We start from the raw sequence: 24,154 nt of genomic DNA, 5'->3' as shown, positions 1-24,154 counted from the left end.
GCCATTATTTTTGAAAACTCATGGTGATCGGGGGAGGTCCCGGATGACTGGAAAAAAGCTAATGTAGTGCCCATCTTTAAAAAAGGGAAGAAGGAGGATCCGGGGAACTACAGGCCAGTCAGCCTCACCTCAGTCCCTGGAAAAATCATGGAGCAGGTCCTCAAGGAATCAATTCTGAAGCACTTAGAGGAGAGGAAAGTGATCAGGAACAGTCAGCATGGATTCACCAAGGGGAAGTCATGTCTGACTAACCTAATTGCCTTCTATGATGAGATAACTGGCTCTGTGGATGAGGGGAAAGCAGTGGATGTGTTATTCCTTGACTTTAGCAAAGCTTTTGATACGGTCTCCCACAGTATTCTTGCCAGCAAGTTAAAGAAGTATGGGCTGGATGAATGGACTGTAAAGTGGATAGAAAGCTGGCTAGATCGTCAGGCTCAAAGGGTAGTGATCAATGGCTCCATGTCTAGTTGGCAGCCGGTTTCAAGCGGAGTGCCCCAAGGGTCGGTCTTGGAGCCGTTTTTGTTTAATATCTTTATTAATGATCTGGAAGATGGTGTGGACTGCACTCTCAGCAAGTTTGCAGATGACACTAAACTAGGAGGCGTGGTAGATACACTAGAGGGTAGGGATCAGATACAGAGGGACCTAGACAAATTAGAGGATTGGGCCAAAAAAAACCTGATGAGGTTCAACAAGGACAAGTGCAGAGTCCTGCACTTAGGATGGAAGAATCCCATGCACTGCTACAGACTAGGGACCGAATGGCTAGGTAGCAGTTCTGCAGAAAAGGACTTAGGGGTCACAGTGGACAAGAAGCTGGATATGAGTCAACAGTGTGCCCTTGTTGCCAAGAAGGCTAACGGCATTTTGGGCTGTATAAGTAGGGGCATTGCCAGTAGATCGAGGAACGTGATCCAGTTTTGGGCCCCACACTACAAGAAGGATGTGGAAAAATTGGAAAGAGTCCAGCGGAGGGCAACAAAAATGATTAGGGGTCTGGAGCACATGACTTATGAGGAGAGGCTGAGGGAACTGGGATTGTTTAGTCTCCAGAAGAGAAGAATGAGGGGGGATTTGACAGCAGCCTTCAACTACCTGAAGGGGGGTTCCAAAGAGGATGGATCTCGGCTGTTCTCAGTGGTGGCAGATGACAGAACAAGGAGCAATGGTCTCAAGTTGCAGTGGGGGAGGTCATCCTGAGGTCCCTTCCAACCCTGATATTCTATGATTCTATGATTCTATGGCAGCATGTACCTACGTGGTGAGACACGCCAGACTCAGACTGCGCCCACTCCAATCTTGGTTGGCACGGGTTTATCGGCCAGTCAGGGACTCCCTAGAATCAGTGGTGATGTTACCTCCGCCAGTGTTGGACTCCCTTCAATGGTGGCTAGACCCGCAGGTTGGTCTGCGCGGGAGTTCCTTTCCAGGACCCCGAACCCTCCCTATCCCTGGTAATGGACGCATCGGATCGGGGATGGGGTGCTCATCTGGGCCACCTCAGAACACAAGGTCTTTGGTCGCGGGAGGATCTGTCATTGCACATCAATGTCAGGGAATTGCGAGCGGTATGCCTTGCATGCATAGCATTCAAGTCCTAGCTGGCAGGCAGGTGCGTTTCTGCCCTCACAGACAATACTCCAACGATGTTTTATATCAACAAACAGGGTGGTGCTCGCTCCTCTCCCCTTTGCCAGGAGGCCCTGGCATTATGGGACTTTTGCATACAGAACGTAATTCACCTGACAGCATCCTACCTCCTGGGCACGCACAATGCACTCGCGGACGCCCTCAGCCACTCGTTCCAGGGCCACGAGTGGTCAGTGGTTTGAGCATTGGCCTGCTAAACCCAGGGTTGTGAGTTCAATCCTTGAGGGGGCCACTTGGGGATCTGGGGCAAAATCAGTACTTGGTCTTGCTAGTGAAGGCAGGGGGCTGGACTAGATGACCTTTCAAGGTCCCTTCCAGTTCTAGGAGATGGGATATCTCCATTAATTTATAATTTATATGGTTCTTTCAATTTTCCGACTCTGGGGTCATCCCCAGGTGGATTTGTTTGCCTCCAATGAGAACAGGAAGTGTCGTTAATTCTGCTCCCTCATGGGACGCAGTCAGGGGTCCCTAGCAGATGCTTTTCTCCTCTCTTGGGCAGACGGGCTTTTTTACGCCTTTCCCCCGATTCCCTTGATTCACAGGGTAATCCTCAAGGCCCTCAGGGATCACGCTCGACTCATCCTGATAGCTCCTGCGTGGCCGCGCCAGCACTGGTACACGTCTCTCCTACACATGTCTACGAGGGTTCCACTCAGGTTGCCCCTACTACTTGATCACGCAGGATCGCGGTCGCCTCCTTCACCCGAACCTGGAGTCGCTCCACCTTACAGCTTGGATGCTCCATGGCTAAACCCAGTGGAGTTACAATGCTCTCATCAGGTCAGACAGGTCCTGTTGGGCAGCAGGAAGCCCTCAACAAGGACCACATACTTGGCCAAGTGGAAGCACTTCTCCCTCTGGGCTACACAACGGGGTCAGGCCCCCTTGCTCGCCCCGGTCCCTCTCATATTGGACTATTTACTACATCTGAGACATCTGGGACTAACTCTCTCGTCGGTTCGAGTACACCTTGCTGCAATCTCCGCGTTCCACCCTGGAGACGGGGGGACCTCAGTGTTTGCGAACCCACTCGTTGGATGATTCCTTAAGGGCCTTGACAGATTGTTCCTGCACATCCGTCAACCTGTCCCTGCTTGGGACCTCAATTTGGTCCTGTCTGTCCTCACGGGGCCCCCATTCGAGCCGCTGGCTTCATGCTCGCTGTTATACCTCTCATATAAGGTCGCGTTCTTGGTGGCTATCACATCAGCCCGGAGAGTATCGGAACTCAGAGCTCTAACATCTGAGCCTCCATACACCGTCTTCCACAAGGACAAGGTCCAACTCAGGCCGCACCCAGTGTTCCTGCCTAAGGTGGTTTCCCCATTTCACATGGGTCAAGACATTTTTCTCCCTGTGTTTTATCCGAAACGGCACTCCTCGGCTAAGGAGCGCAGGCTGCATTCTCTGGATGTTCGCAGGGCTCTCGCGTTCTATATAGAAAGGACGAGATCCTTCAGGAAGTCGACCCAACTTTTCGTCGCCGTGGCCAACAGTAGGAAAGGGCTCCCGGTCATGTCACAGCCGATCTCAGCTTGGATCAGAACCTGCATCCAGGAGTGCTACAGTCAGGCCAATATACCAGCCCCGCTTATCACAGCCTACTCCACGAGAGTGCAGGCCTCTTCAGCTGCCTTCCTGGCCCACGTCCCGACGCAGGAAATTTGTAGAGAGGCCACCTGGTCCTCAATCCACACCTTTACGGCACACTACGCCATCACGCACCAAGCCAGGGAGGATGCTGCATTTGGCCGCACAGTCCTCCAGTCTGCAGTTACCTCCGACCCCACCACCTAGACTCGGGCTTGTGAGTCACCTGCTTGGAATGGACATGAACAATCACTCGAAGAAGAAGAAACGGTTACTCACCTTCTTGTAATGGTTGTTCTTCGAGATGTGTTGTTCATGTCCGTTCCAATACCCACCCTCCTACCCCTCTGTCGGAGTATCGGCAAGAAGGAACTGACAGGGTGGGGGGTCGGCTGTCCCCTATATACAGCGCCATGAGGGCGCCACTCCAGGGGGCGCCGGAGCCAACCCTATGGACGCTGCTATAGTAGAATCTTCCGGCTGGTGTGCACGCGGCGCGCACACACCTGCTTGGAATGGACATGAACAACACATCTCGAAGAACAACCATTACAAGAAGGTGAGTAACCGTTTCTTGTTGGTGGAAAACCTCCTCAAGGCATACAAAAGCCTTGGTTGCAACATGTCACTAAAGATACAGTTTTTGCACTCTCATCTAGATTTTTTTCCACCAAACTGCGGAGCAGTGAGCAACGAGCACGGCGAGCAATTTCACCAGGACATTGCAATAATGGAGAAACGCTATCAGGGCAAATGGAGCCCATCAATGTTTGCAGACTATTGCTGGACAGTGACAAGAGATGCTCCATTTAATGAATACAAGAGACAAGCCAAGAAGCGCCGAGTAGACACTGAATAGGACTAAACTATGTACATAATAGTTTTTTGCCTTTTGTTTCATAATAAATGTGATTTATATAACCCTTTTGCTGATTTTTAAAGTGTTACATAAACAGGACAGGTAAAATATTATCATGTAAAGCAACCATAAACACATGAAAAGACCTAGGTTTACAATTTATGATTAAAACTCTACTATCTACACAATATACATAGACATAAAATGTAAAAACTTAAATATCTTAGAAACTGTAGCCAATCAGTTGTTTTAATTGTCATATTTGAATTCAGCACATCAAAATACATAATAAATAGCACATTTTATCTCTGAAGCAGATGACTTCTCAAAAATTGTAGACCAGTGTAATCAGCATGTTATTTTGAAATCAGCTCCTAAATTGTTTAATGCTCATTATTGTAACATAATGATTCATTTTGACTTATGAGAAAAGAAAACTATACTATGCATAGTTGTGCTTTTAAACATTTTTTTTCCATTTTTCAGGTAGATGAAGATGAGCCCTTATTTCTTAGTCTCGTCAATGACCTCTTCCCTGGGTTACAGTTGGACAGTAGTACATATGTTGAACTACAGGCTGCAGTAGCCAACCAGGTTGAAGAGGCAGGATTGATTAATCATCCACCTTGGAATCTTAAGCTTATTCAGGTAGAGCATCTTATCGCTTAAAGCCTTCAGACAAACTATAGATCGTAATAGATGCTCTTGAATTCTGTATGTGAATAATCTATTTTTGTGCATCACATTCTCCTTAGTTCATAATGAATAGGATATGCCTCTTCCTTGTGGAATTTGGAAGTAGTCCATAGTTCTTTCTGATGACTCTAAATTGTGCCTTTCTGATTCTCAGCCTGTGGGTCTCAGACTGCCAGGGAATAGGGATCTGTGTCTCAGAGGTGAGAAGGGGTCTTGCCCCATTTTCATTAACTGGACAGCTGAGCACAAGGAGTATATACTCACAACAGAACCACAGAAGGGCTCCATTTCAATCTAGTTATACCATAATTGGTTTAAACAGAGATAAGTAAGAAATCCTTTTCTGCAGCCCAGCATCTCCAACAGTTCTGAGACGTATGGGTCTATTCTCCTCCTGTCTCCTGTGCTCAGGGGGCTGGGGTTGCTTGGGCAGGGCAGCCCAGGACTGGGGCGGCGGGGCCAGCAGCCACTGGGGGGGGGGGAGGATGAGCTCCAGCTGGGGAGGGGAGCTGAAGGGGCGAGGGAGGAGGCAGAGGGTCGGCGGGGCCTCTGGCAGAAGCGGTGGGGCCGGGGAATAGCCTCCCCTAATGGCAGCTTACGCGTTGCCCATGAGTGATAGTTTGCTTTGCTCCCAACTATTTCTATCCCAGCTTTGACTTTAATTGTGTTTTGGAGTAGTTGTGTGCAGCCTTTAATCTCCCTTTCTCCTCCTCCTCTCCTGGATTAGATAAATAGCAGTCTGGTGGTATCAGCCACTCAGATGCATTACTTCAGGACCGCCGTGCTGAACTCCTTGCCCTCTCTCCTCCCCGCCCCCTACCCCCCTGCATGGCAGAGCTCTCCCGCAAACACCAGGCTAAATCAAAACAATGTTCCATGTGTGAGGCAGGAATTATGGGCTCTTCAGAGGGTGAATTATACTCTGCCTGATGACAGCCAGCCAACTCTCACAATGCCAGAGCAGGGTCTTAGAGTCAGGTTTGTAAGGTCCCCCATGCCTCCCCACAGGAGCCACAACTCCAGTGCAGAAAAACCTAATCAGAAAATACAGAGCATATCACAGAGACAATCCAAGGATGAGGAGGACACCATCTGGCCAGCTCAGGGGGTATGTCCCAGGGTAGAGGTGAGTCGGAAGAAAAATAAGCTTAAAAGGAGCACCATGTCCACTTTCCCACCCCTGTCAGATACCAAAGTGAGTACTCAGCTCCCTAGGGAAAAAAAGCAGGGTTCCTACACAGCTCCTCTGCTTACCAGTACAAATCTGGGGACTCTAGTAATGAGATTCCCACTCCCAGGCAGGGAAGTGGGACTCTGAGGGGGAGGACACAGCTGGAGATATATCCAGAAAGATCAAGACACTAAATAAAGAGAGATCCTGTGCAGGCACAGCCCAGTGGCAACTCCTGAAAAGTAGGTGAAAAAGGCCAAAGAAACCCAAAAAGAATAAAAAAGGGGGGAGGGGAGATTGACACAAATCTAGACACTATTTATCCTCTGACTCTGGAGCTATCTCCTGTACTGAGGAAGGAGTACTCTAAGATTCTGGCTCTGAGCAGGCCATGGAAAAAAAGTTGCATGGGTTTTTTCTCCTTGATAAGTTTGGGACTATGTACAGAAATGTTGTATCTGCCATTTAGGCACATGATGACAGGCCTAAGGGTAAATACCTGCCTTCCAAATCTCTGCATGATACAGCCATCTTGCTGCACCCAGCCTTTGTGGGCATAATCAGTGAGGAATGAAAAACACCTAATGGGATGAACACTTAGATCAAGGGTAGGCAACCTATGGCACACGTGCAAACTGATTTTCAGTGGCACTCACACTGCCCGGGTCCTGGCCACAGGTCTGGGGGGCTCTGAATTTTAATTTAATTTTAAATGAAGCTTCTTAAACATTTTAAAAACCTTATTTACTTTACATACAACAATAGTTTAGTTATATATTAAAGACTTATAGAAAGAGACCTTCTAAAAACGTAAAATGTATTACTGGCGTGCGAAACCTTAAATTAGAGTGAATAAATGAAGACTCAGCACACCACTTCTGAAAGGTTGCCGACCCCTGACTTAGATACTATTAAATGTTAGAGCTCAAACAAGCCATCACAGAATAAACCACAGGTCAATGCTGCAGTGATATCTTTAGCAAAAGATATGACAATCCCATCCAAAGGGGGATTTTTTCTCAAAGAAATAGCTGCCAGAAAAGTGAGAGCCACTCTGAGGCTTCCTCAGCCACCATTAGAGCATCCCTGGCCATTACCTGCTTTAAGAGAACCACAGAATTCAGGCTGGATGACCTTAAATCAGTGAAAGACAGGGGCCATCCTGACTTCTAGCCTACCCTGAAAAAAGTAGCCCTAGCAACAGCCTTTGTAGTAGATGCCTCAGAGGATGCAATGAGATTCTCAGTCAGGGCCACAGCATCCAGCTCAGAAGCCAGCTACCTCATTTGGCTACACCAGACATCCATGACACACACATCCTGTGCTCATCCAAATTCACAGGTGTCGTGTTTTGGGGTGCAATTCAAACAAGTGAGATGTTGTGTCACTGCTTGTCCTGTAACCCTGAGTTCCTTAAAATGCTTTGCTGCTGTAGTTCCTTGTCTGGATGCTCACAGCCAGCATACAAGCATACACTGTCTGTATGTTAAGCAAGCCTGGTTCAGCAATGCTGATTCCAGCAGCCTGCTTGTTACACCACAGCCAAAGTCTGGTCTCCACCAGCATTTGTTACTGCTAGTCAAGTGACCCCATCACACCCCCAGTCCCAAATTTCCCCCCAACTGTCTGCCCTGAAATGTCCAGCCCTTTCCTGGAACATTCAGAAGAGTAATGCGGACTATTGATCCTTTAAAGAAACAAAAGCTCACTTTAAGTGGAGTTAACAATTACTTCAATTCAAATACAGCACTGTGTTGTTTTAGATTAAAGTAAAAAAAAGGTTATTAACAAAAAGAGATGGGACTTTAAGGGAGTACAAGGGATAAAAACAAAATCGTCACAAGCAAACAAAAGTTAAATACACTTTCTAGCGGCTAACCAAGCTGCAGCTTGGTTCTAGATATATTTCTTAAAAGTCTTTTTTTTCTTTCTAGCCATGGCTGACTTTCTCTCAGTCAGGTACTTACGCAGAAGTATAATGTGCTGGCTTTCCTTGTCTTTCTAAGTGAAAGATTTTTGCCTTATCCGGTTTCTCACCTATATTCAGTTCCCAAAGACTTCATCCCCTGTTGTTGAAGAATCCATCTCTCTCAGCTTGCAAGAGCTCTGACCCCTTGTGTCTGTTCAGTGATGGATTCCAGTCAGACCAGGCTTTTCTAAATGGGACCTACAACTATTTCTTGGTTGCTATCATGCCTCCTAGATGAGTTTAGGAGTTGGCAGCTTTATCCAGGCAGGAACCTCATTATGTGTTCTATAATAAGGGGATAAGGACCCCAAGATCTTTCTTGCTGAAAGTGAATGCATCTTTCCATGCCTCTCAGGAGGTCAGGATGACCTTCCTTTATTTTGTCTAAATGCCACAGCATTGTACTGAAAGCTATCGCATAATCTGGGTGTTCTTAGATCCCTAAAGATCTATCTCAAGCACACCATCTTGAAGAGAAGATTGGGCTCCTTCTTTGCCTTCTTTTACCCAATATGCCAAGTGCTCTGGATATCCAAACTGTCTCTTTCCTTCCCAACTCATATAATTAACTGCCCACTTCTTTTCATTTGTCACAGACTGTGGGGGATACTATGTGCTAGAGTGGAAAGTTTCTTACCCAATAATTTCCTCTCTAGTGGTAACATCCCCCATGATTAAGTCTAACCTGGTAATTGATTCTTTTTTTTTTTGAGTTTGAGTTATGTATATAGGTAAAAGTTAGTTCAATTTTAAAGTGAATAATTTTCTTAAGTGACAGCTATATGACTATCTCTACAGCTTGGGAATAACTCTCCAAGAACCCTTGGAAGCAAAATTGTACCATTGCCAAATTCCACAGGGAAAAGGGATAGCCTATTCATAATGAATTGTGGGAGATGCTGCCACTAGAAAGTAAATTATAGCATAAGTAATTTTCCCTTTTCAGGCTCCTATGGGTAGCTATGACTGAGACTACCTTACAGAGAAAGTCTCCTTCTTGAGATTTTTAGGTAGCCTCTTAAGGAAAATGGACAAAAGGACTTGAGTCCCAGGCAGTTTATGGTGTCTCAGATTCAGTATTTACAATGTGACTATGGCTATGATAAAATACCTTTGCTGGCTATTTAGTTGACCTTTGGCCCTCAAGTTCAGGCCAGTATTTTGGCTAGGTCTTTAAAAGGGTCTTATTTTAGTTCCAAGATGGATGACACATTGTCCTATTTTAAAGAGATTAGGGCTAAAATTAAGTCTCAAGCAATGAATGCTACCCCACACAGAATATTGAAAGGTAAATAAGTATTGAGTTAATATTGTTGATATAAAGGCTAGTATTACCATCATGTGGTATATCCAAATCAGGGTGGGGGGGTGAGCCTTTGGTTAAATCCAAGTGTTTTTGACATTGAAATCTCCCTGTGATAACAGAAATTCCCATGATCATCACAATACAAAACTGTAGGTATTCTTTGCTTATGTGTACTTTACATACTCACATTATTTAGAACTGCAATGGGTAACCATTCTCTTGCTATACCTTGTTTGTATTAACATTCATTTTTCTCTGTGAATCGCATGAAACTTCTTTTAAAAATATGTTATAATAAAATTATTTTTGAGCTGCTCTGAAGAGGTCAGACAGGAATCCCCTCAAGAAACTAAGGGCATGTCTACACTACGAGAGTACTTCGATGTCACTTAAATCGAATATGTGGAATCGATATTACAAAGTCGAACGTGTGTTTCCACACTAAGGACAGTAATTCGACTGTGTGAGTCCACACTAACGGGGCAAGCGTCGACATTGGAAGCCGTGCACTGTGGGCAGCTATCCCACAGTTCCCGCAGTCCCCACTGCCCATTGGAATTCTGGGTCGAGCCCCTAATGCCTGCTGAGGGAAAAAAATGTGTCGAGGGTGGTTTTGGGTAACTGTCGTCATTCAACCGTCACTCCCACCCTCCCTCCCTGAAAGCGCCGGCGGGCAATCAGTTTGCGCACTTTTCTGCTGAGTGACAGCGCGGACGCCACAGCACTGCGAGCATGGAGTCCGCTGCGACCATCGCTGCAGTTATGGCCGTTGTCAACACCTCGCACCTTATCAGCCACCTTTTCCAGAGGCAGATGGTGAGAAATCGGGCGAGGAGGCTACAGCAGCGTGATGAGGACATGAAGTCTGAGAGTGGCACAGACCTGTCACAAAGCACGGGACCCCACGCCGTGGACATCATGGTGGCACTGGGTCATGTTGATGCCATGGAACGGCGATTCTGGGCACGTGAAACAAGCACTGACTGGTGGGACCGCATAGTGCTGCAGGTCTGGGATGAATCCCAGTGGCTGAGAAACTTTCGCATGCGGAAGGGAACTTTCCTTGAACTTTGTGAGTTGCTGTCCCCTGCTCTGAAGCGCAAGGACACCCGGATGCGAGCAGCCCTGACTGTCCAGAAGCGAGTGGCCATAGCCCTCTGGAAACTTGCCACGCCAGACAGCTACCCGGTTAGTCGCGAACCACTTTGGCGTGGGCAAATCTACCGTGGGGGTTGTTGTGATGCAAGTAGCCAAGGCAATCGTTGATGTACTGCTGTCAAAGGTAGTGACCCTGGGAAACGTGGAGGTGATCATAGATGGCTTCGCAGCAATGGGATTCCCAAACTGCGGTGGGGCCATAGATGGAACTCACATCCCTATCCTGGGACCGGACCACCAGGCCAGCCAGTACATTAATCGAAAGGGCTACTTTTCCATGGTGCTGCAAGCACTGGTGGACCACAGGGGATGTTTTACCAACATCTACGTCGGATGGCCGGGCAAGGTTCATGACGCTCGTGTTTTCAGGAACTCTGGTCTGTTTAGACGGCTGCAGGAAGGTACTTACTTCCCGGACCACAAAATAACTGTTGGGGATGTGGAGATGCCTATAGTGATCCTCGGGGACCCAGCCTACCCGCTAATGCCATGGCTCATGAAGCCCTATACAGGCACTCTGGACAGTGAAAAGGAACTCTTCAACTACCGTCTGAGCAAGTGTAGAATGGTGGTGGAGTGTGCTTTTGGACATCTCAAGGGGAGATGGAGAAGCTTATTGACTCGCTCCGATCTCAGCGAAACCAATATCCCCATTGTTATTGCAGCTTGCTGTGTGCTCCACAATCTCTGTGAGAGCAAGGGGGAGACCTTTATGGCGGGGTGGGAGGTTGAGGCATATAGCCTGGCTGCTGATTACGCCCAGCCAGACAGCCATGTGATTAGAAGAGCCCAGCGGGACGCGCTGTGCATCTGGGAGGCTTTGAAAGCTAGGTTCCTGAGTGAGCAGGGTAACCTGTGACAATTTTGTTGGTTTACAGAGAAGCTGAACCTGCCCCCATTTCTTTACCCAGTGACTGTTCACTATCCTCTCCAGTTTCATACCCCGTTTACCCCGTTCACCCCCTTCCAACCCACGTTTAAAAATAAAATCACTGAAAATTTGTTAATGAACAACGTTTTCTTTATTACTGTTTTCGCGGTAAAGTGTTGAAACTGGGACGTAGACTGTGGTGGGGAGCGGGTGTAGTGTACTGATGCAAAGGACGCTTCTAAACTCGAGGAATGCCAGGCTCCTGCTTCTACAGTGGTCCGCACTGGCGGACTGATTGTTTGAACGGAGCCTGCCACCCCTCCTGTTCGGGACTCTGTGTGTGGGGGATATGTGACTTTGTGGCAGGGGGAGGACGGTTACAGATTCTCTGCTGCATGGCTCTGTGATCCAGGATAAGGACCGCTGCATAAGATCTGTAACCGCCCTCCCCCGCCACAAAGTCACATAGCCCCCCCCACCCCGCCCCACAGACAATGAAAACCACCTCCCAGACTGACCAGGGTGCCTAGTGACTGCACTGTGTGTGTGACCTGCTGCTGAACCTGCCCCCGTGTCTGTACCAACCACCTTTCCCCCCTTAAAACAGACTGTCCTCTAAAAAAACATGATGGAAACAGCAATTAACAGAAACATATTTTTTATTAGCAAATGGACAGTTAGGGGATGAAACTGGGATGGGGGCTTGGGTGAGGCGGGAAGGAAAGGACTTATCAAATTTTGGGGAATGACAGCCTTCTGCCACTTGAGCAGTCTGCAGGGGTAGAGTGACAGTTTTCATGGGCTCTGCAGCCCCTCCTTCTTGGTACTTTCAGTGAGGGGGGTATGGGACTTTGTGGCGGGGGATGGTGGTTACAGATAGACTGCAGCGAGGCTCTGTCCTCCTGCCTCCGGTCCTGCAGAACATCCACAAGGCGCCGGAGCGTGTCTGTTTGCTCCCTCATTAGTCCAAGCAGTGTTTGAGTCGCCTGCTGGTCTTCCTGCCGCCACCTCTCCTCCCGTTCACTGTGTGCTCGCTGGTATTGGGACATGTTCTCCCTCCACTGACTCTGCAGGGTTCCCTCGGCTCGGGAGCAGCCCATAAGTTCTGAGAACATGTCGTCCCGTGTCCTTTTCTTTCTACGCCTAATCTGCGACAGCCTCTGGGAGTCTGATGACAGGGTAGGTCGGGAGACAGCCACAGCTGTGGGATGGGAAAAAGGGAGTGAATTCCTCAGAAAGATAAATTTTTGAGTGAACAAAGAAAATAGTCTTTCTCTGTGAAAAAGACCATTCACAGCACCTATCACATGCGCACTCAGGACAAGGTCGAATTTTCGGCCTTCGCATTCAGTCCCTGGGGTCTTGCAGTGCAGATCACAGAATCGGAACAGCACAGCGGAATTTGGGTAGCGGGCTGACATGGTAAGCCGTAGACTTGTGGCAGCTTAAAACTTTAATAATAGCACTGCCCTACTTTCACGTTCAAAGCAATGCTTCTAGCGTTGGCCAGTTCCTGCTGCCAGCAATCCGGCAAGCATGAACTCTGCCCCTGTCCCACCCCCTTGCGGCTGTCCCCGGGAAAGATCCCTCTATGCTGCCCCTCTCCCGCCTCCACCGCATGGCTGTAAACCGGCGGTTACAGTTCTGTAAAGGAACAGGGAAGCAGTCCCAATACTAACATTCCCCTAATTCAAAGCAGGTCACCATGAGCGACATCACTCTGATGCGTATTTCAGACAGCGACAAAGAACGCATGCTTCGGGAAAGCCTGCAAAGACCAGGGCCGTATGCCACCATGTTGTGCAAGGCAATGATACCGGAGTACTTGATGGTAGCCTGGCGCGGAAACGTTTCATACTACGGAGGACACAACAAGGCCGCTCTCCCAAGGAACCTCATGCAAAGGCTTTCCAATTACCTCCAGGAGAGCTTCATGGAGATGTCCCCTGAGGATTTCTGCTCTATCCCCGGACATATTGACCGAATTTTACTGTAGCTGCACTGGCAAGGGCTAAACAGTAGAGTGCCTAGGGCAAACCAATCAAGATATACCGGACATTGTTAGATTTTTTTGCAGCAGTTGCACTGCCAAAGACTAGAACTTTAAGTGCCTAGGACAATCTAATCATGAAAAAGCCACAGTTAATATTAATATTCTTTTCAAAATAAATGTTTACATGTTTAAACCACTTACTGGCTGATCCTTCTCCTGATTCTGGGTCCAGGTTAACGCCTGGGGGCGGTTGGTACGGGATCTCTGTGAGGGTGATGAAGAGATCCTGGCTGTCTGGGAAATCAGCGTTGTAAGCGCTGTCGACTGCCTCATCCTCCTCATCTCCTTCCTCATCTTCCCTGTCCACTACCATCTCAGAGGAAGTGGGCGTGGACAATATCCCATCCTCAGAGTCAACGGTCAGTGGTGGGGTAGTGGTGGCGGCCGCACCTAGGATGGAATGCAGTGCCTCGTAGAAACGGCATGTCTGCGGCTGGGATCCAGAGCGTCCGTTTGCCTCTTTGGTCTTCTGGTAGCCTTGTCTCAGCTCCTTGATTTTCACGCGGCACTGCGTTGCATCCCGGCAGTATCCTCTCTCTGTCATGGCTTTGGAGATCTTCTCGTAGATCTTTGCATTCCGTCTTTTCGATCATAGTTCCGAGAGCACGGACTCATCGCCCCACACAGCGATCAGATCCAAGACTTCCCAATCAGTCCATGCCGGGGCCCTCTTTCTATTCTGAGATTGCATGGCCATCTCTGCTGGAGAGCTCTGCATCGTTGCCAGTGCTGCTGAGCTGGCCACGATGTCCAAACAGGAAATGAGATTCAAACTGCCCAGACAGGAAAAGGAATTCAAATTTTCCCGGGGCTTTTCCTGTGTGTCTGGTCAAAGCATCCGAGCTTGGACTGCTGTCCAGAGCGTCAACAGAGTGGTGCACTGTGGGATAGCTCCAGGAGCTATTAGCGTCGATTTCCATCCACACCTACCCTAATTCGACATGGCCATGTCGAATTTAGCGCTACTCCCCTTGTTGGGGAGGAGAACAGAAGTCGAATTTAGGAGACCTCTATGTCGAACTAAATAGCTTTGTTGTGTGGACGGGTGCAGAGTTAATTCGATTTAGCGCTGCTAAATTCGACATAACCTGCTAGTGTAGATCAGGCCTAAGTTTCACAATAAACACATTTGGTTTTCATCAGTTTAGGAGCTACAGGTTAATCAGTAGCATTATACAAAGAGTAGCAATTACAAATATATTTGAAGCGTTATAATTTTGAAGTTTGTAATTCATCTGTAAGGCTTTCTAATTGCTATCAAATAGGTGTCTTCTCTTTAAATGTAATTCTATAAATTTTGTCTATGGCTCATATGATTAAACCTGAGCAAAAGTAGCTTTTTAAAATAAGCATGATATTTTTCAAAATTGTTCACTTTTTTTCTTATTAGTTATATGAAACTTATAAGGTACGCCATGGTTTGATGATACTTGGACCCAGTGGATCTGGAAAAACAACAGTTATAACTATGTTGATGAAGGCAATGACAGAGTGTGGGCGTCCTCACAGAGAAATGCGTATGAACCCAAAAGCTATTACTGCTCCTCAAATGTTTGGCAAACTCGATACTGCAACTAATGACTGGACAGATGGAATCTTTTCTACACTGTGGAGGAAAACACTAAAAGCTAAAAAGGGTATGCAAATTATTATATTTGTTGTAATCAGAATATCTCATATGTGTTGTGCTAAAAAAGTATCTATTTGAAAATGTGGTAACATACTCTCTCTTGAATGAAGAAATATAGTTATGATGAGGGATTTGAGATCAGGGCTGTTATTAATAAGAGGTCAAATAATTCGGCTGAATGAGTCTTTGACTAGCAATCTTTGATTTAATAAATATTAATAAAGCACAACACAGAAAGGAAGGCTATAGTTACCAAACCTATCTGGAGACTGGAAAAGTGACTGCAGCTCTGTTCATTCCCAACTCACTCCCAGGACCTCTGCTTTTTATATACTGCATACTTCTGTTTATCCGAAACCCTATTATCTGAGCCTTGCATTATCCAAATCCCTTCCTTGTCTCCCAACATGAGATACATGAGATCCATGCTGCAGAGGGCATGTGAAGGTTGGGATAAAAGAGCAGAGGCCTCCAGCTGGCAGTGTGAGGAGGCAGAGGATGAGCCCACCAGCTGCAAGAGGATGAGCTGAATGGCTCCTGCAGCAGCACAAAGAGCCCTCTGCAGCCCTGTTGCCATAGGTATGAGTGAGCAGAGTCATGACAGTGGAGCTACAGAGGGCTTCAGAGGCCTAGTCACTTCAACTTTCCAGTTCAGCACTGTTAATATGAATTATGCTTTGCTTTTGTAAAATTATAATCAAGATTTGTATGGATTAGTTTTAGTGGCTTTAAAATAATGTACTTTCTATTTTAATGTTAATTGCTTTGATAGGATCTGTGGTTGCAAAACTGCTATTCTTAATAATATGTTTTTTGATCTCTAATTGAAATTATCAAATATTTTTGGTGGCGGACAGGAATCTTAGTTTCTGCAACTTTTGTTTTAAAATTTGGAAATAACGGTAATATCAAAAACAGAAATACAGGCCAACATTTTCAAGTTTGGGTGCTTAAAAGTAAGCATCTACATCCATATATATTCACCTAAATAAAAGTGGTCCGATTTTTTAGAGTTGCTGAGCACCCACAGCTCTTGTTGACTGCAGTGGAAGCTGTGAGTAATCCATACCTATAAAAACCAGGCCACTTTTATTTAGCTGCCTAAATGAAGATCGTTTCCTCATTTTAGGCACCCACATTTGAAAATGTTGGCCTTTAGAACTATATAGGATATTGTATGAAGGCAGATACTTGGTTTTGGGAGAAAAGTGTTTAAATCACTGTCGATTTACAGTAGCTGTGCTTCTCAGCCAAGTTCAGGGAGTTCAGTGCCATCCAGTCTCCTACAGTGGAACTGTGGAGGCAATGTCAGGCGGAAGAGAATGTAATTTCTTATTTACAGTAACCAGGGCCGGCTCTAGGCACCAGCAAAACAAGCTGGTGCTTGGGGCGGCACATTTTTAGGGGCGGCATGGCTGGCACCAGAATGCCGCCCCTAAAAATGTGCCCCGGCCGCCCTAGCTCACCTCTGCTGCTGCTGCCATGGCACCCAAAACAGCTGATTCGCGCACCGCTCCTCGCCCTCCCTCTCAGGCTCTCAAGCCTGGGAGGGAGGGGGAGCAGCTCGGGGTCTCCCCCGCCCTCCCAGGCTCTCAAACCTGGGAGGGAGGGGGAGAAGCGGCGCCCGCGCCACGGCCACTTGGAGTCTCCCCCTCCCTCCCAGGCTCTCAAACCTGGGAGGGAGGGAGGGGGAGATCCCGAGTGGCCGCGGCGCGCGAAACGGCTGTTTCCCGCTTGAGAGCCTGGGAGTGAGGGGGAGAAGCGGCGCCCGCGCCGCGGCCACTCGGAGTCTCCCCCTTCCTCCCAGGTTCTCAAACCTGGGAGGGAGGGGGAGACTCTGAGTGGCCGCGGCGCCGCTTCTCCCCCTCCCTCCCTCCTGGGCTTGAGAGCCTGGGGGAGGAGGCAGGGCTGGGGATTTGGGGAAGGGGCGGAGTTGAGGCGGGGTCAGGGGTGGGGTAATTAAATAAGGGGGGGCAGCCAAAATTGTTTTTGCTTTGGGCGGCAAAAATCCTAGAGCCGGCCCTGACAGTAACTCTTGTTTGCTGATTGTATTCCTTTGGGAAGCCACACTGACCCTTGCTTTTCCTTCCCTTTAACTTCAGAGCCCAACTCTATTGGGCTTCAAGAGGCAGAGAGAAACAGTTAAAAGTGTGGGTTATTTGTAATTGCCTTGGGATGTGGGGTTAGGAGACAGGCATCTACCCCCCAGCTGCCAGCTACTGCTTCAAAATTGGTTCCCTGGCTAGGTATTCAACTCCTACAGTGGGGTTTTGTCAAGTCAATGCTACTGGAAGACAAGAATTCTCCTTTTACTGATTGTCCATATGCATATTCCACTTAGGGTGTGCATGCATCTCATACATCTGACATTGGAGTCTTTATGGCCATGAGTGCCCGTTGTGGCTGAGCATCCACTCTGAGTTTCCTGTTGCTCCACACTGAGACCATAAAAGATCAGAGCTGGCCAACCACTATTCAGTTACTCTCACCGCCTCCTGGCTTCAAGACAGAGCTGCTCAGTCTGTTGCTTCAGTGAACTCCAGTACCTTTTTCTCTATCTTTGTATATAAATTTTATAGTCAGTAGTAGTTAGCTCGTTGCCCATTTGGTATGTTATTTGTATTTAGCCTAGGTTTATATTTTACCAGGAAATTATCTTTACTCTTGATACTGAGATGGCCTCTTTTAAGTCTCTCAGTTTTAAGTAATGCTTATGAATAGTGGGCATCTAAAGTGCTTATTTTGTTTGGGAGAATTGCACATCCATGGCAACTGTACAATTTATAGGTCCTTTACTCATAGGAACTAAAAATCTAGGGAGGTTCACCTCCAAATATTTTTAATGGGCAGATCCATGAAACCATCTTCAGAGCTGGGGTCCTTTGACCCCTCTATTTATGACCTGATAAGTTATAGGAGTGCCCCAGTGAACAAAAGGTTTACAACATCTGGAATCCCATCAACTGCTTCTTTAGCCCAGAATCTGAGAGAGACTGATAGTGTTCCTGCTGTGAAGAAGGGGCATGGTAAGGAAAATATGAGAGGCAGCTCTCCAATTAGTCTCTCCTCAGAAAAGAAAATGGCTTCAAATGCACCATTCCACCTCAAGAGAGATTTTGCTGCCCCATGTGGCCTCAGCACTGAAACACCAGGCGAAAACAGTGTCTAATACAGTGTCATCTCATGTTTCCTTCTCACCGAGCTTGTTACCAATTACTGTAACTCCGGCTCTGGTGCTATCTGCTTCTGCTGCTCCAGTACTGAAGCCTTCAGCACCTGCTCCAGTACTACTATTTCTACTACCCTTAAAGGAGATGGACCATCTCCGTTTCATGAGACCATTATAGAGTCTGCAAAAATTCTTTGGCAGATTCCCACTTCTGAAGCTTCAATGTCCTGAAAATGAGACACATATCACATTCCCTCTAAGAGAGATGAACTCTTTTATTCCTACCTGGTGCATGGTTCCCTTGTGGTCATAGCTGCAAATGAGAATCCCAGGCAACAATTCAAAACCATGCCAAAAGACTGGGAGCCAAATCAATGAGATTTCTTTAGTCAAAAATCTTATTAGTCGGCCAGTTTACAGTTTGGGACTGCAAATTATCAGTTTCTGTACTATATGACTGGCAGATAGCTAATGTGACACCAATTTTTGAAAAAATCTCCAGAGGTGATCCTGGCAATTACAGACCAGTGAGCCTAATTTCAGTACCAGGCAAATTAGTTGAAACTATAGTAAAAAACAGAATTATCAGACCCATGCATCAACATGATATGTTGGGGAAGAGTCAACATGGCTTTTGTAAAGGGAAATCATTCCTCACCAAACTATTAGAATTCTCTGAGGGGGTCAACAAGCATGTGGACAAGGATGATCCAGTGGATATAGAGGACTTGAAATTTCAGAAAGCCTTTGACAAGGTCCCTCACCAGAGGCTCTTAAGCAAAGTAAGCAGTCATGGGATAAGAGGGAAGGTCCTCTCATGGATCAGTAACTGGTTAAAAGACAGGACACTAAGGGCAGAAGTAAATAGTTTTCAGAATGGAGAGAGATAAATAGTGGTGTCCCCCAGGTATCTGTACTGGGACTAGTGCTGTTCAACATACTCATAAATGATCCGGAAAAAGGGGTAAACAGTGAGGTAGCAAAATTTGCAGACGATACAAAATTACTCAAGATAGTTAAGTGCAAACCTGACTGCAAAGAGTTACAAAAGGATCTCACAAAAATGGATGACTGGGCAACAAAATGGCAGATGAAATTCAGTGTTGATAAATGCAATGTAATGCACTTTGGAAAATGTAATCCCAACTATAAATACAAAATGATGGATCTAAATTAGCTGCTACCACTCAAAAAAGGAGATCTTGGAGTCACTGTGTATAGTTCGCTGAAAACATCCACTGAGTGTGCAGTGGCAGTCAGAAAAGCTAACAGAATGTTAGCAATCATTAGGAAAGGGATAGATAATATACAGAAAATATCATAATACTACTATATAAATCTAGGGTTTGCCCACACCTTGAATACTGCATGCAGTTCTAGTCACCCCATCTCAAAAAAGATATATTAGAATTTAAAAAGATACAGAGAAGGGCAACAAAATGATTAAGGGTATGGAACAGATTCCATGTGAAGAGAGATGAAAAAGACTGGGAGTTTTCAGCATGGAAAAGAGACAACTAAGAGGGAATATGATAGAGGTCTAAAAAATCATGAATTGTGTGGAGAAAGTGATAAGAAACTGTCACTTACTCTTTCACATAACACAAGAACTAGGGGTCAACCAATTAAATTAATAGGCAGCAGTTTAAAACAAACAAAAGGAAGTACTTCTTCACACAATGCATAGTCAACCTGTAGAACTCATTGCCAAGTGATGTTGTAAAGGCCAAAACTATAACAGGGTTAATAAAAGAATTAGATAAGTTCCTGGAGGAAAGGTCCATCAATGGCTATTAGTCAAGCTGATTAGGGATGCAACCCCATGCTTTGGGTATCCCTAGCCTCTGATTGCCAGAAACTGGGACTGGAGGACAGGGTTTGGATCATTTGATGATTGCCTGTTCTGTTCATTCCCTCTGAAGCACCTGGCAATGGCCTCTGTCAGAAGACAGGATACTGGGCAATATGGATCATTGGTCTGACCCTGTGCTTCTTATGTGCTAAAAGGTATAAAATAATCTGAGTCCTCTGACTCAAACGCCTCCTCCTCCACTGAGGAATGGGAGCTCTCAGATTCAGACTCTGAGCATGCCAAGAAAAAATATGAAGCAAAAGTTTTTCCCTCCAGAAATGTTTGAACCCTGGTGCAAAAAGATTGCATCCATAATCCAGATCCACCCTGAGTAGGTGGTAGAGGACAAGCCTAAAGGCAAGTACCAGCATTCTAAATTCTCAACTGAGATAGCTGTCCTGCTGCACTTATCCTTCCAGGATGTGAACAGAGAAGAATGTGAAACCTCTGGGAAGAGAAAACGAATAAGCAGGTATGCAAGTTGTAAGAGCACACATATCAGACTCCATCTTTGGTGTATGCAGGGCTGGTTATGGTATGTTACCATCAAGCATCATGGGGATATGTTTTTCTCTGTACCTCCACTAGTACTCTTCTCCCTGAAATTCGCAGTCATACCAAAGGTCAATATCAGGCCTACTCCTCCATCTGGGCTAAGTTAACTAATAGTGTCAAGAACACAATAAAATTGCTAAGGATCCTGCTATCCTTTTTTTTTTTTAACTTTCTTCAGGGAAGGCATAGACCAGGGTCTTCAGCCCAGCTTCATAGCACCAGATGTCAGCTACAAGTAGTGTCCTATTTTCAGGATTCTTCTGTTTCCTTGACAGAGAGCCTTGAGGTATCCAGATGTCTCAGAGCAGTCAGACTGGCTAAACTTGTGGTTAGATCTATCTTTCCTAAGTGGGACCTACCATTGCTGTTAAAAGCCCTAACCATTTTGAGCCTCTGACATCAATATCTCCATTCTGCCTATCCATCAAAAATTGTTTTCTAGTCACTCTCACACCTGCTAGATGAGTTTCTGAATTGGCAGTTTTATCCATGCAGGAATCCCACTGTGTGTTCCATGATGACAGGGTGGTGCTAAGAATCCCAGAATTGTCCTTGCCTAAGATTAATTCACCTTTCCATTCCTCACAGGAGATTGTCCTCCCTTCATTCTGTCCAAAGCCATAGCACCTGGCAGAAAAGCTGTGGCACACTTTAGAAGTTTGAAGAGCATTAAAGATCTATATCAAGTGCACCTGATTGATCAGAAAATTGGTCTCCTTGTTTGTCCTCTTTCATCTGAAGTGCCAAGAGCTCAGGTTATCTAAGATATTGGTAGCTAAATGGATCAAGCCATGCATCATAGAGTCATAAAATGTGTCAGGTGCTCATGTTCCAGACAGCATCAAGGCAAACTTCACAAGATCCATGGAAACTTTGTGGGAAGAAAGAGCTTGTGCTTCCACCACAGAGACCTGCAGGGCAGCAACATGGTTGTCAGTTTATATCTTTATTACACAGTGGACTTTCTGTCCTCTGCAGAGGACTCCTTTGGCATGAGGGTGCTGCAGGCAGTGGTCTAGTAATAGCATTGCCATTTTAGGCAATTAACTCTGGGGATCTTTCCTATCTCATTCCGTTTTTCTTATCCCTTCCTACTTCTTTTCACTGCTCACTACTTCTCATACATATCAAAATTGTGGGAGATGTTGGGCTGCAGAATGGCAAATTTCCTACCCATTAATTTTCTTTCTGCTAACAGCATTTCTCACAATTCTACCCTCCCTGGCTGGATTCCTAGCCAAAGGACAGTATTTAATTGTGATAGTTTTGCTTTAGTCTATAGCCTACTGTACATAGTTCTCATTGAAATTAATGTTACTAATCATATTCTGTGGGTTTTTACACAGCTTTGGAATGAATCATCTGGCTGCAGGCTGGAGAAGGGGCCATGGCTGTCACAAGCTGTGCTACAGCTTTGAATTGCCTCTGGAAAATGTAGACAGGAGGAGAATAGCCCGTGTGTATCACAATTGTGACAGACGTTGCTAGTAGAAATAAAAGTACTGTGTGAGAACCTGTTTTGAAGTGGCCAAAGTGGACCCTCCTGCTTCTCTCAGAACTCACTCCACCAGTGCTCAGGCAGTCTCAGCAGCATCTGTGAGGAATATTTCGATTATGCACATATGTAAAGCAGTCACCTGAGGTTCTATTCACACATTTACAATGCATTATGCAATCACGGAAACCTCCAGATCGGATGCTGTATTTGGTAAGACTGTTACAATCCCTATTCTCCTAAGACTCTGAGCCTCACCATAAGTAGAATATGCATATGGACAATCACTCAAAAAAGAAAGGAAAGTTACTTACCTGGGTAACTGGAGTTTTTCAAGTTGTGTTGTCCATATCAATATTCCATGACCTGCCTTCTGTTCCCTTTACCTTGGAGTTCTATATCACTAGGATTCTGCAGCAGAGAGGAAACTGTGTGGTGATTGACCCATTCTGCTCTTCTATGCCCTTGGTGTGGGGCATGAGGACACTTGCCATATATATGTGGCCATAACAAGTACTGCTGGCCAAAAGACTGAGCTACAGTGCCTGCACATCATAAATGAAATATGCATATGGACAGCATATCACAAAGAATTCCAGTTACTGTATAGGTAAATAACTTTCCTTTACTGTAGGTAAGTAACACCTTTTATACGTATAGCTTAGCTATTTAAAATATCCTCCTTTGAATATATTTTGCTCCCATTTGATGTAAAAATGTGAATTATTTCTGTTTCGATTGTTTCCAGGTGAGAATATCTTTCTGATTTTAGATGGCCCTGTGGATGCAATTTGGATTGAGAATTTAAATTCTGTTTTGGATGATAACAAGACTCTGACTCTAGCTAATGGTGACAGAATTCCTATGTCTCCTACGTGTAAACTGTTATTTGAGGTTCACAACATTGAGAATGCCTCTCCTGCAACAGTTTCTAGAATGGGCATGGTCTACATCAGTTCTTCTGCCCTCAGCTGGAGACCAATTTTACAAGTAAGATTAAGACTGAGGGGAAGGGTATTACTTATTATTTTTATTTTGTTGTACTTTGTATGTAGACAAATTTTATGCTTTTTTATTTTATTTTGCAGGCATGGCTAAAGAAACGTACGCCTCAAGAAACTGAAATTTTACAGAATTTATATGACAGAAACTTTGAAGCAGCATATACATACATGAAACTAAACCTTAATCCAAAAATGGAGCTTTTAGAATGTAACTACATTATGCAGGTAGAACAGATATTGCCATCTAAATACATTCACTTCCTTGAGTACTGATTAAAGTGGCAATAAAATTCCATTTCGAAGGACAGGTTTCAGAGTAGCAGCCATGTTAGTCTGTATCCACAAAAAGAACAGGAGTACTTGTGGCACCTTAGAGACTAACACATTTATTTGAGCATAAGTTTTCGTGGGCTACAGCATCCAATGAAGTGGGCTGTAGCTCACGAAAACTTATGCTCAAATAAATGTGTTAGTCTCTAAGGTGCCATAAGTACTCCTGTTCATTTCAAAGGAATATATCCTGGCAGCCCCACACTGGCTTCTTCTGTCAATTGGAGTTGTATCTTCAATAAGTTCAGATGCTCAAGACTGTTCTAGAACAATGTTTTCCCTATTATAACCATGCTTGCCATTCCAGAAATGGGTTTTCCTCTGCACTGCATCTACACCATGTATGACCAGACCTATTGACCACACCAAGTAAATTTCACTCCCTCTTTTGGGAAAAGTTCCTGTTCCTTCAGCCTGCTGGCAGCTTCAGTATTATTTACATTTGTTGCACCATGCTACACAGCAAATTAAAACTTTTAAATGTTCTGAGTCAAAATACTTTTATCTTAAGTCTTTCTTTCCTTTTGGGGTACCTTGGCTTTAGCCTGCTTATCCTCTTTGTTTGACATACTGGCTAATGATTTCAGTGGTGGTCACTACATTCTTCTCCATGGATTCAAACATGCATGGAGGAAATAACCTTTCCTGCTCTCTGGCTCAGCATTATGATGATCTAAAGCTGAGAGTTCCCCTTGTTCAGGGGAGAAGCTAGAACTCTGGAACAAAATGGAGACCTGGAAAGGCTTTGGGGTTTTTGCCCTGTGTGACCGGGGTCCCAGTTAGGGTGAAC

The 24,154-nt window shown here is 45.7% G+C and overlaps 1 protein-coding gene across 1 annotated transcript in view; it reads left to right on the top strand.

Moving 5' to 3' along the window:
* DNAH8 (dynein axonemal heavy chain 8) overlaps window positions 1-24,154 on the top strand; it is a 581,193-nt gene that overhangs the window by 370,800 nt on the left and 186,239 nt on the right. Inside the window, exons 50-53 of the mRNA XM_054024546.1 lie at window positions 4,592-4,753; window positions 14,720-14,966; window positions 22,779-23,020; window positions 23,119-23,259. Coding sequence (XP_053880521.1) covers window positions 4,592-4,753; window positions 14,720-14,966; window positions 22,779-23,020; window positions 23,119-23,259 — 792 coding nt within the window. The remainder of the gene's footprint in view (window positions 1-4,591; window positions 4,754-14,719; window positions 14,967-22,778; window positions 23,021-23,118; window positions 23,260-24,154) is intronic.

The sequence above is a fragment of the Malaclemys terrapin genome, chromosome 3 (assembly GCF_027887155.1).
Source record: "Malaclemys terrapin pileata isolate rMalTer1 chromosome 3, rMalTer1.hap1, whole genome shotgun sequence".
Taxonomy (NCBI): domain Eukaryota; kingdom Metazoa; phylum Chordata; order Testudines; family Emydidae; genus Malaclemys; species Malaclemys terrapin.
The sequence above is the reverse complement of the archived record's forward strand: the minus strand, read 5'-3'. Positions and strand labels throughout refer to the sequence as shown.